Source organism: Carassius carassius, chromosome 16, assembly GCF_963082965.1.
Source record: "Carassius carassius chromosome 16, fCarCar2.1, whole genome shotgun sequence".
NCBI classification, from domain to species: domain Eukaryota; kingdom Metazoa; phylum Chordata; class Actinopteri; order Cypriniformes; family Cyprinidae; genus Carassius; species Carassius carassius.
Genome location: NC_081770.1, coordinates 30,606,756 through 30,622,286, shown reverse-complemented (window position 1 = coordinate 30,622,286; position 15,531 = coordinate 30,606,756). Strand labels below are relative to the sequence as shown.

The window sequence follows — 15,531 nt, the reverse complement described above, 5'->3', positions numbered from 1 at the left end:
CTATGAAAATATAAGCACTTTTATTAAAAATCAACACTTCAGGACACAATGTAATAACTTTTCTTCAAGTGTGTAACTTTATGGTTTTTTTAATGTGTGAGCAATGCAGATCACTCAGAAATGTAAGTTCACACTTTTGTGGCTCCGTACACTTTTTTACTTCCCTTTCCACTTCGGTTGGTTGTGGAACTCTTGAGTGTGTGCATGCGTCTGTTTGTCTTCAAGTTTCTTGTTTATTTATAGATTTTCTTTTTTAAGTTTAAAATGTGTAAGTGCAATCCATACTGTTATAGATTAATTTGAAAATTATCTTACCGATAATTATTAAATATAGTATATGAAAGCATGAAACACTTTTTTTGGTTGTTTTTGTCTAGATAATTATTCAGAAGCACATAAAAACGCTGTTAATAAAAAAAAAAAAACACTGGACAAACGTTTCTTGACATGTTTAAGTTTCTATATTAAGTTATTTATACTTTTTGTGGTGCTTAAAGACTTTGTAGATTGCATTAAAAAAAAGCAAGCAGCCAAAAAAGCAATGTTTTCTAAATGGAGAACTGATCAACTCAAACAATGAGCATTCCTCTTAAAAGATCTTTAAAAACAACTTGATAGCTTCATTTTTAAGTAATTTTAAATATTTTTCTTAATAGTAATAATATTTTTAATATTTTGCTTGCTATTCCTCATTTTGAGTGACATACAGTACATGTAGCTAAATGAGCAAAACAAAAGTAGCTAAGACAAATTGCCAACACTTCCAAAAAATGTTGAATGCAGTGTTGGGGAAAGTTGCTTTTAAAAGTAGCACATTACAATATTGCGTTACTTCATAAAAAGTAACTTATTGTTACTTTTGCATTACTTTTCATCACCTGGGCGGCTTGCTTATTTGTTTTCAATAACAAAAGAAACAAAAAAACTAAGGTTTATTTATTTTTATTTATTTAAAAAAAAAATGTGTAACTGTTAATACCATTTACGCCAAAAGTGATATTAATAAGCACCAGGTCGAAGGACAGGTGTGCTGTCAGTGAATCAATGGGAAAACAAAGTAACTTTAATTACTTATTTAAGCAAATTACTGAGACTCTGTAGAGACTGAATTTGGTGCGAGATCATGTCTTTAATTCCATGAGAGGAAAATACACAGTACAGGTCAAAGGTAGAGAGGACAAAGTATGGGCTTAAATACACAATGCTGCTTTTGTCAATTTACTTAACACAACTTTGCATTCTAACGCTGCTTGTGTGTCTGTTATGAAGCACTGGACTTTTCTTAAAAAATAAATAAAAATACTTTAAAAAATACTTTAAAATAACATGAAAACCTGAGATAAAATGATCAAATAAATCCAAAAACCAATAAATACTGTAATCGATAATCTATCCATAGACAAACTGGACTTGCACACACTTTCTTTTTGCCTGAGAGCTGGTGCTTGACTCCAGAACACATGGAACGCTCTAGATTAATCTTTTGGAACTGATTGTCCAACAAGATACAATGTTAAAACTGTGATCTGATGTAAATTTGTGCACCATCATGTAAAGGTCTTAGTGAAGGTCTCTTATCATTGGTTTGGTGTGGTGATTCAGAGAACTGTGCGTGTTTTGGAGAGCACCTCAGATGAGTAAACATTTACCACCACACCATATTTGGACAGTTGGAGATACAGACACAGAATTGAGCTTTCTAACAGTGAGTAAATCATTACAGAGACAGATAGAGTTCAGCGTGGACACTTCAGAACTCTCTCACTCCAACACATTTGGGTTTCCAGAAGAGCACAATGATGCGAGACAAGATCTTGATGGTTTTTGCGCTAGCTTGGCTTTATTCTTCTGGAGGACATGGACAAACTGACATTAAAATTCCGTGTGATGATAAACGTGTGGAGAATGTTGTGAATTTAACTCTTTCCACACATAATAAGATATTGACTGAAGGTGGTCAACTGGCTCTCTATGAAATCCTGGAGGCTACAAAGGTAGGATGTAGTTTTGCTCTTTGCATTGAAGAATATTTAACCTCTAAGCTACTCTAGGTTGTCCTGCACTCTTAAAAATAAAGGTTTTATTGGAATCGAAGGTTCCACGAAGAGCCTTTAACATCCATGCAACCTTGTCAAAGCACAAAAGGTTCTTTAGTTTGGTGAAATGTTCTTCATGCTAAGAAATAATGGTTCTTTTAAGAACTGTTCACTGAAAGATTCTTTTGGTAAACAATAAATGTTTCTTCTGTGGCATCACTGCGAAAACCCCCTCATGAAACTTTTATTTTTAAGAGTGTAGCAATGCGATAGAAGAGCCATTTTTCCACTTCACTCTTCCAAAAGGGTGTTTTTGCAGTGATGCCATAGAAGAACCTTTTTTGGTTCCCCAAAGAACCTTTCATTGAACAGTTCCTAAAAGAACCATTTTGAAGAACATTTTAGACAACCCTTTTGGGACTTTAAAGAATCTTTTCTGCATTTGAAAGATTCTACCGATGTTTAAGGTTCCTTATAGCACAATTGATGCCAATAAAGAAACTTTATTTTGAAGAGTGTGGTGAGAACCTTTAGTGGTTACATTGAGGTTAAAAGTTCTTCATGGATCCATCGATGCCAATAAAGCACCTTCATTGTTAAGAGTTTAGCATAATACAGTAATTTTCACAGACCCAGAATGAATCGGTGGAAGTCGTGTTTGTACGGTTCACAAGTAGAGAAACAGACTGTCCTGCAGGCGGAGATAAGGATTGGCATGAATGTGACTACCTGCAACAAACGGATAAGGTAGGATCTCTTGATGTCATCTATGATGACCTACATTCATTATTGCCAAAAAAACCCTCTTGCATTTAGAAGCAATACTAACCTGGTGCAACAGTTATTTATATAAGTTATAAAGATTAGCGTAAATTATACAAATATTTTTCCAAACACAATCAACTACTTTTAAAAGTAATGCTTTAAAATATCGCGTTACTCCATAAAAAGTAACTTATTTTGTGGTTCCTCAGGCAATCACAAACTGTCAAGCGAAAGTCCAGTTTGAAGAAGCAGATCAAAAGTTACTGTTGCATGACTGTACAGGTATGTCGCAACCGCAATTTAATTCCTTTCTTACTTAACAGTTATATGTGCACACAGTCATTTTTCTGTATTAAAACTTAGGAGGAATAGCACTTTTCTGCCCTAGAAATGCAAGCTGTTGTAACTACAAAAATAAAACATAAAAGCATTTACTCAATAATTTAATAATATATTAACTTTCTCGACAGCTGAGCCAGCTGCTTCCTCTAAAGTCGCCCAGTGTCTGGGCTGCCCTGAAAAGATCGATCTACATCATGAAGAACTGAAAGAACCACTCATTTTTTCTTTGTCGAAAGCCAACGGCATTGTCAAACACGATCATTTCTTCATCTTTAAGGACTTGACATTTGCAACAAAACAGGTAAATTACTTCTTTTTCGCTCAGCTGTTGGATTCCCAGAGATAAGACCAATAGCCTGAATGCAATATAAAGTGACTTTGGTTAGAGTTGTCTTCCAAATGCACAAGTATGAATGCGAAATCACCTCATTTAATCCATTGGACTGTTTTTGTCAGATTGGGCTGTTGGCTGTAATTGGTCAAATTGGTCGAACTCAAGATCATCAAGGTTAATGTTGTGCTGTTGTGGATCTTTTCTGTTTCTAGGTGGTGGCTGGATTCAGGTATAAATTGCAGTTTTTGATTGAGAAGAGCAACTGCACCAGGGCAGAATTCAAAGTGGTTACTGAGGAGTGCCACCCAATGCAAGAAAAAACGGTAACATCCAAAATCACTCTCTTTTTTTTAGAATGCCAGTGTAATTGAATATTTGTTCAGATGTAAAAGCCTAAGAGACAACTTTTTTTATCAGGCTCCCGTGTGTAGTTTTAGTAACCTTCACTTGAATGGCAATGAATAGATTCTGAAGTGAAATAACTGATCATAAACATAGGAGCCTAAGAAAAATACTCATTTTATAAGGCACTTAGAGGCTTTTGCATCATTGAACTCTTCATTTATTAATTTAGTCTGAGATAGAACAATAATAAGTTAAGGAATGTGTCCAGTACTTGTAGCCTCTCACATAAGTTGTTGTTTAGGAGGTTTTGCAGTGTAACTCTACTGTGGATGTGGCTCCTTGGAGGCACGAGAGCCCAGAAGTGCATGCTGAATGTGAAACAATGGTTAGTAAGGTGAGCCAACCCATCACTCTTTTGTTTTTGTTAAACAATATAGATCTTTTTTAAAGCATTGTGATAGATTTTCAATTAACCCATTTGTGCCCAACGTCTTGTTTTCAGTCTGTCTCAAGATTTAAACGACCACCAGGCTGGTCTCCTCTTAGGATACAACCTAAAAGGACCAAAGAATCCTCAGAGGAATCCAAGGAGAGCATCAGCACAAGCCAACGTACACCGCTCAACTGTCCTACCAAACCCTGGAAAGAGTTCAAGCCAGTCATCGTCAGCATCGCTCCTCCAAACACTACAGAGTCTTCACAGCCGAACAAGACTGAAGCAGATGCTCCATTCAATGACCAGGATCTGCTAATCTGAGAAGCTCGTGTGTGTTTGTTTAAATGGATACCTAAAATAAAAAAAGAAAGAAGGATGAAAGGAAATTCAACTACCTTTCTTATAATGTGTTTCTGACATTTTGAATAAAGTATTAGTATTCATGTACATGTGGATTCTACAATAATTCACAGTACACTGTCTCATATTTCACAATAAAGACCAAGATCCAAATATGCTGTTTACTGGAATTGTGTTGCACAACTCTGTAACATATTATGGAAGACATGTAAACTGTGAGTTAAAGAGCGATCACGTTTACCATTTTTGAAAATTCTGCAGAGAAAATCATTTCAATATGAATCCACACGATCAGGGATTTCACGTGAGAGCAAAATATTTTCCCACATATATTTAGCAAGAAAATGCAAGTTGGTCACGTGAACAGTAGTTGCTTCTGATGTGCTTCATAAATCGATACATCGGCAAAATAGCTACCTTTTTGCCCTCTTATGTAGTATGATGTAGTCAAAAATGGAAAAGTTTTTCACTAGCGTTTTTAAAAGGTTTCACATATACACGACAACATTTTCAAAACAATTCACATTTACACATATCCATGAAAATGGCTTGTGATCCATAAAATCCATTAAATGTCTCCGCTGTTGGTTGTAATATTGGTGAAGTAAATCCACTCTTTGCTGAAGAAGCTTTAGCATTCTCTTGAGCAGCTACAACAGTATCATGTACTCCATCATATTTGTGTACAGTATGTTTGTTCGCGCTTGCCTTTAAAATCGACATGTACTGTGCATGCCTACATACCTAACACAAAACTACGCATGAGCATTACGTCGCCGTTTTCAAAGATTCCCGTACTGGGTGTTTACACAGAAACAATACAGTTGCTGTTTTCAAAGACTTGTACGCTTGTGGCGGAGCTAGAAAGTCAACACACATGACGTGACCTGTTGATTGACTGCCAACGAATGGTAATGTCAGTGTAATCTGAAAGGAAGTGAGGTAATTGTATTTAAGTAGTAGTAAAAAAGAGTGAATAGGAGGAGGGAATAAAACTGAAGTTGGGAAGGAAGGAAGGAAGGAAGGAAGGAAGGAAGGAAGGAAGGAAGGAAGGAAGGAAGGAGGATGACGGTGATTGCAAATGTCTGTGGTAAAAGACGCAGGGGTTATCTGCGAGTGCACACTTGATATGGTGCTGGGCAATCAATTTAGTGTTTTGAGGAACGATTTCTCCAAGGATACCAGTTCTGAGTGTGTTCAGACTCTGGAGCTAAAGTGTGTGTTCCCCAGGTGCCTTCCTTCGAGCCTCCAATTCATCTGAATTCCAAGCAGACTTCTGGAGAGTATGAGTTTGATGGTTTCAGGTGATCATATTATCAAAATACCATGAATGATATTAAATCAAAAAGAAAAGGCATACGCTAACTAACTAACTAACAAATAAATGCGTTATTTATTTGTATATTTAATGTTTATATAGTCAATGTAATGTTTTTGAGCAGATAATTGTCTTCAACTGTTGTTTTTACTTCGGCATATTAAAAACTATTGCTTTAATTGGCTTCCTTTTTTTTTACAGTTAAGTCTCTGTGGCCATTGCTCTAACAACAAATAATTCCTCAGATAGATGCATTGTGAACGATTCATTGTGTAATGTTATGGCTACAAGTTGTCAGAATGAACACATCTGAGTGTGTTGGACCTGGGTTAACAGAAAGTGACGAAAAAGCTAAGACAAATTATTTAAAACTGACCTGTGAAGTCCGACCTGACAGCTCAAATTATAAATCATTTTAAGCTTACTAATGTGGTATGGGGTAAGGCAATGGGATTTTTTTTTATTTTATTTTTTTTCAAAGTACTTACTCTAATAAATTTGTGTTATGTTATCTGTTAAATAATGACACTTTGTTCTTTTTCATTTCTTTTCCATAATTCCACTGTATGGAAAAGAATTTCAAACCGCTTTGGAAACTATCAGAGAAGCTCTCCTGTGCATTAAAGTTGTGGCGATCTAATTGTTCAATCATTATTACTTATTTGTTAATGCTGAGATGTTTACATTATTTTGTGTTTCATTTTCACTCCTAACCCATTTGACAAAAAAAAAAAAAAAAGATTTACAAAAGGAATTGTTTGCAACTGGCCCCATTCCCTTAAAATGGCTATTTCTTGTCATAGATGTTCCGGTAATTAAATGATCTTCTCCGGAAATAAAAATGGTTGGTAATTGTAGTCAAAGATGAGGTTAGGTGTACATCAGTGGCTTGATGTTTGAGGTTCATGGGTCAGACGTATGACTCATCATGCTGACGTTCTCAGGTGGACGGAGCTAGCGTTTAGTTTGCATTGCCTTCGGAGGTGCTTTGGGGTCATGTCCCATGACATCTACAGCATCTCATGTACAACGTCTCATCTACAACATCTCATGCATTTAGAACGGATTTGTGTCATTGCACAGAGAGCTTATAAACGGTTGAGATGCTCCTTCTTCTGTTACTTGAGAAGAGTCGGTCACCATATACGCCTGTCTCAAATCAAGTCCTGTTTCCAGCCACAATGGTCAGTGATCGGATCTTTCTTCTAACCATAACCTGCTCCGTCTTAATGCTGCTAGTTAGCTGTGATGATGGTTTAGAGATCCGCTCGCCAGAAGATGACATGAAAGCTCAAGAGGAGAAAGAACTGGTGAGATCGCTTTTGTTAAGAGGGTTTCTTCAGGCACTCGGCAAATCAATCTGAAAGTACAGCTTTAAGAGATGAATGAGTTGAGAAAATAATATCTTACAGATCGAGGCTCTTCAAGAAGTGCTCGAAAAACTGAGAAACAAACAGATTCCCACTGCAGAGAAGAAGTTCGGTTGGGTCCCCTCGGTAAGTCTTTGGTATACATTTGACACATACGTTAGACATTCATTAAATAACAATAACAATGTAATTAGGTCATTCATATTCTGCAGTACATTTTGAACTCTATAAATTATTATCTGCAAAATCATGTTTTGGTTGAAACGTGGGAAAAAGGATTTCATTTTGGCATGAAGACCATCCATGATGGGAATATATGAAACAAAAAAAACTCCAATTTTATACAAGGTGCTCCACAAACTGAGTGTTTCACGTTGTGTTCAGTACTTACTAATATCATTCTGCAATATGAAAGCTATAAAGTCTGACAAAAGCATTAAATGTTGTGTTTAGTGTGATGCAGGTGAGCAGTGTGCGGTTCGTAAAGGCGCTCGCTTCGGGAAGCTGTGCAGCTGTCCAGGAGGAACCACCTGCAGCTTCTCCATCCTCAAGTGTTTGTGAAAGCATGCCTCGTTCTGTCATTATCCAGCAAGTGTTTCATTGTATTGTTAGAGATGTTCGGCGTTTCCCATCAGTTGTAATGTTTTATTAATGCACACATCAAATAAATGCATGCATTTTTTGTATATATATATACCTCTGTTTCTTATTCAAACTCTTATAACTCTTGAGAGAATAATCTTGAAATATTAAAATCTTGTAACTTTGTGGCCACTAGGCGGTACAAAGCTTCAACAAATTACAGTCCCTGAAAATGAAACCTAAATAAATAAGGGGCTGGTGTCATATCAGAGCTATTAAATTGGTGGTCAAGACATCAAAGAGCACAAGTGGATAAGTAGTAAAGCTATAATACGTTTTAGCAGATGCAGCTCCTCCCTGCAGACTACACTGCTAAAAGAGATGTGTTAAAACTGACACATGTAGTGCAGAATTGTAACACATGTGGTGAGTGTGCTCGGAGACAACTGATGTGTCAAATAAGCAGTGTTGGGAAGGTTACTTTGGAAATGTAATAGGTTACAGATTACAAGTTACCCTGTTTAAAATGTAATAGTAGTGTAACTTTTTCAATTACTTTATTAAAGTAATGTAACTAATTACTTTTGAGTACTTTTTGATTACTTTTCTAAATTTGTGAAAATTAAAGAATAATAAATAAAAGCATATACATCAACTTAAATACAGTTATCTAATAAGCATGTGATGTATTCTGTGTAATAAACTCCTGAAACATTGGTGTTTTTTTGAAACTGCTGTCTCCGTATATGATGATAGTTTTCTCAAAATAAGTAAAATGCACATGAAGTGACACAAAGCAGTTCTAGAAATTATGTTTATGTGCTCGTGTACTCCTATATTGAGGCAGCAGAGGTTGAAAACACTGCGAGCTTCAGTAGGCCTATGTGTAGTAAATAAAACAATGTCTTTGCCATTAATTTACAGGAGGGGCGGACTGGGAAAAAAATTCAGACTGGAAAATTCAAACTCATACAAACAAATTCATGGACAAAACTATTTTTTGTATGGACCTGACATAAAAAAGGTTTAAATCTTTAATTTGGGGACATGCAAAATAATTAAAAGTTCTCTCCTGAACTGCACCTTCACTTCCATTTTTCTCTTCAGTCTCTTTATTTTGCCCTGTTATCCATCTCTCTCGTGACTTTAATACTCAAGATTGAACAAAACTATACTTTACAATACAATACTCTACAATACTACAATACCTTTATAGAAAAATCCTAATACTGTACACGAGTCATGTTTTTCCCTTACAAAAAATTACCATGCTTTTATTAGCCTATATAAAAGTAAAATAACCTTTTTTTTATTGCAAATGGATTTGTATTTATTTTTAAATAAAAACATTTGTAAAATAATTTTAAATTTTTGGTTATCACAGTTAAACAATAGTAACCATTTTCTCTGGATTTATAGTTAAATATTAAAATGTTAATTTTCGTAAGGGTTGTGTTGTTGTCTATCGTAGCTCCCCCTAAACCTATAAAAAAAAATTTGATTATTTTTCAGCTAAATTACTACTGTAACATTACAACAGATAATAATGATGTCCTTTATATAGTATTTTGAGTGATGACTGATGAGCAACGTGCTGCTGCTTGATTAATTAAATAAAAAAACAAAGACAAAAAAGCATCTTTACAGATTAAACTGACCTGAAACACTCACTCACTCACTCACTCACTCACTCACTCACTCACTCACTCACTCACTCACTCACTCACTCACTCACTCACTCTCTCTCTCTCTCTCTCTCTCTCTCTCTCTCTCTCTCTCTCTCTCTCTCTCTCTCTCTCTCTCTCTCTCTCTCTCTCTCTCTCTCTCTCTCTCTCTCTCTCTCTCTCTCTCTCTCTCTCTCTCTCTCTCTCTCTCTCTCTGACACGCAGAATGTGCAAGTCATATATCGCATTTTCGGGGCTTAATATTCACAGACACTAGTCGATGTCATGTTTTGATTCAAGTGTACTGACCTACTTTTGATTTAGTCATCCAAAATGTGGGATGTTCCGTCCGCGTTAGGCATTCCGTTTTTATGACGGGAATCTACGAACCAGACTGTATTTCCGCATCCCGGAAATTATTAGGGCGGTATGTCTCATAATAGTCAGTGCAATTTGGGAAAGAAATCAGTTAAATCTGTATGTGGATGTGTGTAAATATTCAAATGTAATCCCCTTTGTAATCGTAAAAAATTTCATAAGTAACTGTAATTTAATTACTCATTTTTTCTTAGTAACTGTAACTAATTACAGTTACAATAATTTTGTAATTAAATTACGTAACGCCGTTACATGTAACTAGTTACTCCCCAACACTGCAAATAAGATGGGTCACACATCTACTGTGTAATGTCATTTAACTAAAATAAGAAACTGCTAATTAATGTGTTAATGACAAAAAATAAAAAGCATTACCGTCGATTTGTAATTCTACAAAATTGAAATAAAACAGACAGATGTAAACATGTTAGCAATTTCATTTGTCAGATGATGTCAGGGTAGAGTGCAATGCACAGAGGCACCACAAAATGTTCTAAATTTCAATTTCATAAATTTAATTTAGATGACACAAATGCCTTGTACAATGCACTGCATTAGCTAGAATACAGTATATATTAAAAAGTGTTACAGCTTATATGGCTGAAAATCGTGCAGTCAAGTTTAGCATATGACATTTGTGACACTGAACCACGCAGTCTTATAACGAAGTCAGTCATGTAGAAAACTAATATTATGTGACAAAGTAATCAGTGTGAAACCAACGCGATGTCAAGTTTTGCCCGTCGTCTGCCCTTCGTTATCTCTAATCACGCCCACGCGCTTCTGATCGTCCACGTGAGAGGCGCGCGCACCACAGCAAACGAAGCATCACCTTTCCTCGAGTTCTTATCATAGACAGTAAAAGAAATGGACACAGCGACCCCATTGGAACTCAATTGAGACAAGTGAAGCCCATTTTTAGCGTTTTTTAGCACTTCCGTTTCTGACGCGCAGACTCAAACTAAGCTTGATGACGTCAGCAACCTGTCTGACAGATGTAAATCTCCTAGTAGCTGTGCGTGCAAACTGCCATTGTTAATCTTGCAGAGACGGCGAGCTTGAGCGGGGAGTTCTTTGGCGTGAGTGAGCAGGAGTAAGTATTCTGATTAATTATTTTGTATAGTATTTTAAAATGTAACGCCAGTACGCCATATTAAGTTAACTGCGAGCTTCTCCTCCTGTCTGTACGGTAATGCGACAGAGAGTCGAGTGGTTATGACGCAATCGTTAGCCTATTTTTTACAAAAACTGTTTCTACGGGGCCATAATGTAACATAGAAGGTAATGGAGCCCTTTATACATTGTCGTGTATCTTTAGAAATAAATAATGGACAAACGCAGTCTTTAAACGCCTCAGATGCAAAGTTATTCGCTGTCAAAGTGACGCCAAAATGAATGGGAGGTCAATGGGATGCTAACGCAAGTGAAGTTCTGCTACAAGATGGCGGCACGCGGCCGACTTCAACTTCCGGTCGACTTCCTTTCCGCCTGGTTCTTATCGGCTGATCGTTCCTGAGAAAAGAAACGGTAAGAGGAGTAAGACAAAACTGACTTCATATGAAGAGGCGCTGGGAGGATACGCTTTGGGGTTTCCTCAGAAGAATGCAGGGCTTTTTATTATTATTATAATACTTTCATTAGTTATTGTGTTACTGTGACATGACTTGTACATATATTTGAATAGTTAGACTTTTTCCAAACCATGATTCCTGACTAAATGTGTACAAACATATACTAGCCTAAGTGAAAACATTATGAAGATTTATTCACTGAATCTACTATATAAAAGTAATGAGTTATGTTAATGTTAGAGTAAGAATGTTTAAAAGAAAGTTTACTTATAGGCTCTACTCACGAAGTGCTGGAGAAAAGAAAAACACTTAAGATAAGAAGCTGTCTGATGTATGTCTTCGTTTGTGTTTTTTAAGACCACTAGGTAGCGCCCTAAGCATGTGTTTTTGTATTCTGAGAGATGTAAAAAATGTTTGAACATGCATTAAAGTAACACACACTTTTTATTAAGTGCGCTTAACAAGGAAATCACTTAAAACCAACAGGTTATGGGCCCAGAAGAAAAACGCTCCAGTGAATATAAATAAGAAAGGAGTCCAAGACAGTGACAGTTTTCCCATTTAATGGATCAAACTATCTTATGTGGAAAGTGAAATGTTGGATTGCATTGATGAAAGACGGACTATGGGACTTGGTTAATGGCACAGAGACTGCTCCTCGATATGATCCAAGTAAGTTAGCAAGATAAACATGAGTAAAAGTGATTGTGCTCTGGCTACCATTGTATTAGAACCATCTTTGCACTTTCTACTTGGAGAGCTGGAAGATACTAGATACTACAGGTGTTGGTCATATAATTAGTATATCATCAAAAAGTTGATTTATTTCACTAATTCCATTCAAAAAGTGAAACTTGTATATTATATTCATTCATTACACACAGACTGATATATTTCAAACGTTTATTTCTTTTAATTTTGATGATTATAACTGACAACTAAGGAAAATCCCAAATTCAATATCTCAGAAAATTAGAATATTGTGAAAAGGTTCAATATTTAAGACACCTGGTGCCACACTCTAATCAGATATTTTAACTCAAAACACCTGCAAAGGCCTTTAAATGGTCTCTCAGTCTAGTTCTGTAGGCTACACAATCATCGGGAAGACTGCTGACTTGACAGTTGTCCAAAAGACGACCCTTGACACCTTGCACAAGGAGGGAAAGACACAAAAGGTCATTGTAAAAGAGGCTTGCTGTTCACAGAGCTCTGTGTCCACGCACATTAATAGAGAGGCGAAGGGAAGGAACAGATGTGGTAGAAAAAAAGTGTACAAGCAATAAGGATAACCACACCCTGGAAAGGATTGTGAAACAAAACCCATTCAAAAATGTGGGGGAGATTCACAAAGAGTGGACTGCAGCTGGAGTCAGTGCTTCAAGAACCACTACACACAGATGTATGCAAGACATAGGTTTCAGCTGTCGCATCCCTTGTGTCAAGCCACTCTTGAAAACAGACAACGTCAGAAGCAACTCGCTTCAAACAGGACTGGACTGCTGCTGAGTGGTCCAAAGGTATGTTCTCTGATGAAAGTAAATTTAGCATTTCCTTTGGATAACAGGGACCCAGAGTCTGGAGGAAGAGAGGAGAGACACACAATCCACGTTGCTTGAGGTCCAGTGTAAAGTTTGCACAGTCAGTGATAGTTTGGGGTGCCATATCATCTTCTGGTTTTGGTCCACTGTGTTTTCTGATGTCCAAGGTCAATGCAGTCGTATACCAGGAAGTTTTAGAGCACTTCATGCTTCCTTCTGCTGACCAACTTTATGGAGATGCAGATTTCATTTTCCAACAGGACTTGGCACCTGCACACCATGCCAAAGCTTCCAGTACCTGGTTTAAGGACCATGTTATCCCTGTTCTTAATTTGCCAGCAAACTCGCCTGAACTTAACCCCATAGAAAATCTGTGGATAGCAACCTGGGCTCTCATAACACCTGAGCAGTGCCACAGACTGATCGACTCCATGCCACGCCGCATTGCTGCAGTAATTCAGGCAAAAGGAGCCCCAACTAAGTATTGAGTGCTGTACATGTTCATACTTTTCATGTTCATACTTTCTAGTTGGCCAAGATTTCTAAAAATCCTTTCTTTGTATTGGTCTTAAGTTATATTCAAATTTTCTGAGATACTGAATTTGATACTTAGTTGTCAGTTATAATCATCAAAATGAAAAGAAATAAACATTGAAATATATCAGTCTGTGTGTAATGAATGAATATAATATACAAGTTTCACTTTTTGAATGGAATTAGTTAAACTTTTTGATGATATTCTAATTATATGACCATCACCTGTATACTGTCGTATAGAAAAAGTAGTTTTTTCCTCTGAGAGTGCTGTACAAACATCAGATGTTCAGCTACACTGATATTCTTTGGTAAAAGAAGCTCCTTGACTCATTTGTTTTCCTTGAATCCATGGAAAGAAGCAGCAAACACTTAAATATCAGGCATGGTTTACTTGTTTCACTTGTTGAACAGAATCTGTTTTCAGGAATGACTCGAAGTCAGTTCACATCTCTGCGGTTAGATCAGTGAGCTCAATAATGTGTCTTTAACCTTCATTGTGTATGTTTTGATTATACTGTGTTGTAAATAAAATGCTAATAATTTTAAAAATCCATTTTTTCCAATCTCATCATATTCTTTTTTACCTTCTGTCTTTCAAAGTTTAACGTCCATCCCAATGGACATCAGGAGTCAAGATATATAAGCCAGCTCTCAGTTAGATCATGCAAAGAAACAAAATACCTATAAGCATTTCATAGCTAAGCTATGACTTCAAAATTGATTTATTTTATGCATATAACCTGTTTTTCACACAATCTTCCTTTAAAGTATAAAGTCATAGACTTCCCTGAACACCTTAGAAATTGAGTTATCTGATCTTGACTGCTAAGTAAGAGTAGATGCTGAGAGTATAGTACAAAGTTTTATGTGGTTTATGATATGTAAATTGCAGGAAATGCATATGAGGTCACAAGTGAAGGCATGGAAAAAAGAGTTAGAAATGTGATTTTGTTATTGGATAGGACGAGGGACAGAGATAAGGGACAGTGGAGATGCATCCATGCTTGAGGTGACAGAAAGTGTAGTGACAGAGGATCAGGAGGAGAGTACAGTGAACAGAGAGGAAGATGATCATGAGCAGATGACAATAACCAGGAAGCATGAGATTAACGGACGCCACAGGCCTTTCACCACAATAACCAATACTTTCTTTCAGAATCATCTGATTTATGACAGACATCACATGAGCCCATACGAATGCTTCAAACTGTATGTGCCATATGCGCTCTTCGATCTGATGTCAGCACCAACATGTAAGCCATGCAAAGATGACACTAGGTTTCAAGCCCACCAGTTCAGGGGAAATCAGATGCCTCATTGGTCTCCACCTTCAAATGGTCTGACAGCAGATCAGTCGTCAAGGCCTCCAGCTGTTGGTGTCGGCACAAATGGATGAAGTGCAGCGGTGGGATAAAAAACTTGTTAGTCTGTACCACACAGGTTTTTATTATTATTACTACACATTGTGTGTTAAAATCCTACACAACGAGTGTCAGAATGATGTCCACACAACCATTTTTCACACATCTATTTTTGCAGTGTAATTCATCACATTTGCACCTATATGTTTATGGATTTGTTTATTCACATTTATTTAAATATATTTTCACAAGAAAGATAGGACTAGCTCTTTTTGTTTGTTTGTTTCTTACTTGGTGTTTGAAATGTATGTTTAATTTATGTTTGAAAAATAATTGATAAAATAAAATGTAAGAACTTTGGTTTGTGAAGAGCCCACTTCTAATTTACCTAGCATTTTCCTATAAAAATAACTGCATACTAGTTTTTACATAGTCATTGTTAAAATGAAAAATATATATCAAATACACACATTTCTATCATACACCCAATTTTCAAAATTATTCCAAAATACCCATTTGTAATATCTTTATCATCTGAATGGACACAAATGACGTCAGATGGCTTGTATATAAATTGTGGGCGTTTCCCTG

At 36.4% G+C, this 15,531-nt stretch overlaps 2 protein-coding genes across 2 annotated transcripts; both read left to right on the top strand.

Moving 5' to 3' along the window:
- The first annotated feature begins 1,621 nt into the window (after positions 1–1,621).
- LOC132160115 (kininogen-like) lies at positions 1,622–4,771 on the top strand. Its single transcript, XM_059569831.1, has 7 exons — positions 1,622–1,994; positions 2,667–2,783; positions 3,011–3,083; positions 3,272–3,444; positions 3,690–3,800; positions 4,124–4,216; positions 4,325–4,771. Exons 1-7 carry the CDS (start codon positions 1,797–1,799, stop codon positions 4,577–4,579), a joined length of 1,020 nt encoding a protein of 339 aa, XP_059425814.1. The 5' UTR covers positions 1,622–1,796; the 3' UTR covers positions 4,580–4,771.
- A 1,700-nt stretch (positions 4,772–6,471) lies between these two features.
- On the top strand, positions 6,472–7,988 carry cart1 (cocaine- and amphetamine-regulated transcript 1). Its single transcript, XM_059568747.1, has 3 exons — positions 6,472–7,246; positions 7,349–7,432; positions 7,760–7,988. The coding sequence occupies exons 1-3, from the start codon at positions 7,040–7,042 to the stop codon at positions 7,865–7,867; spliced, it is 399 nt and encodes a 132-aa protein (XP_059424730.1). The 5' UTR covers positions 6,472–7,039; the 3' UTR covers positions 7,868–7,988.
- Positions 7,989–15,531: the final 7,543 nt, after the last annotated feature.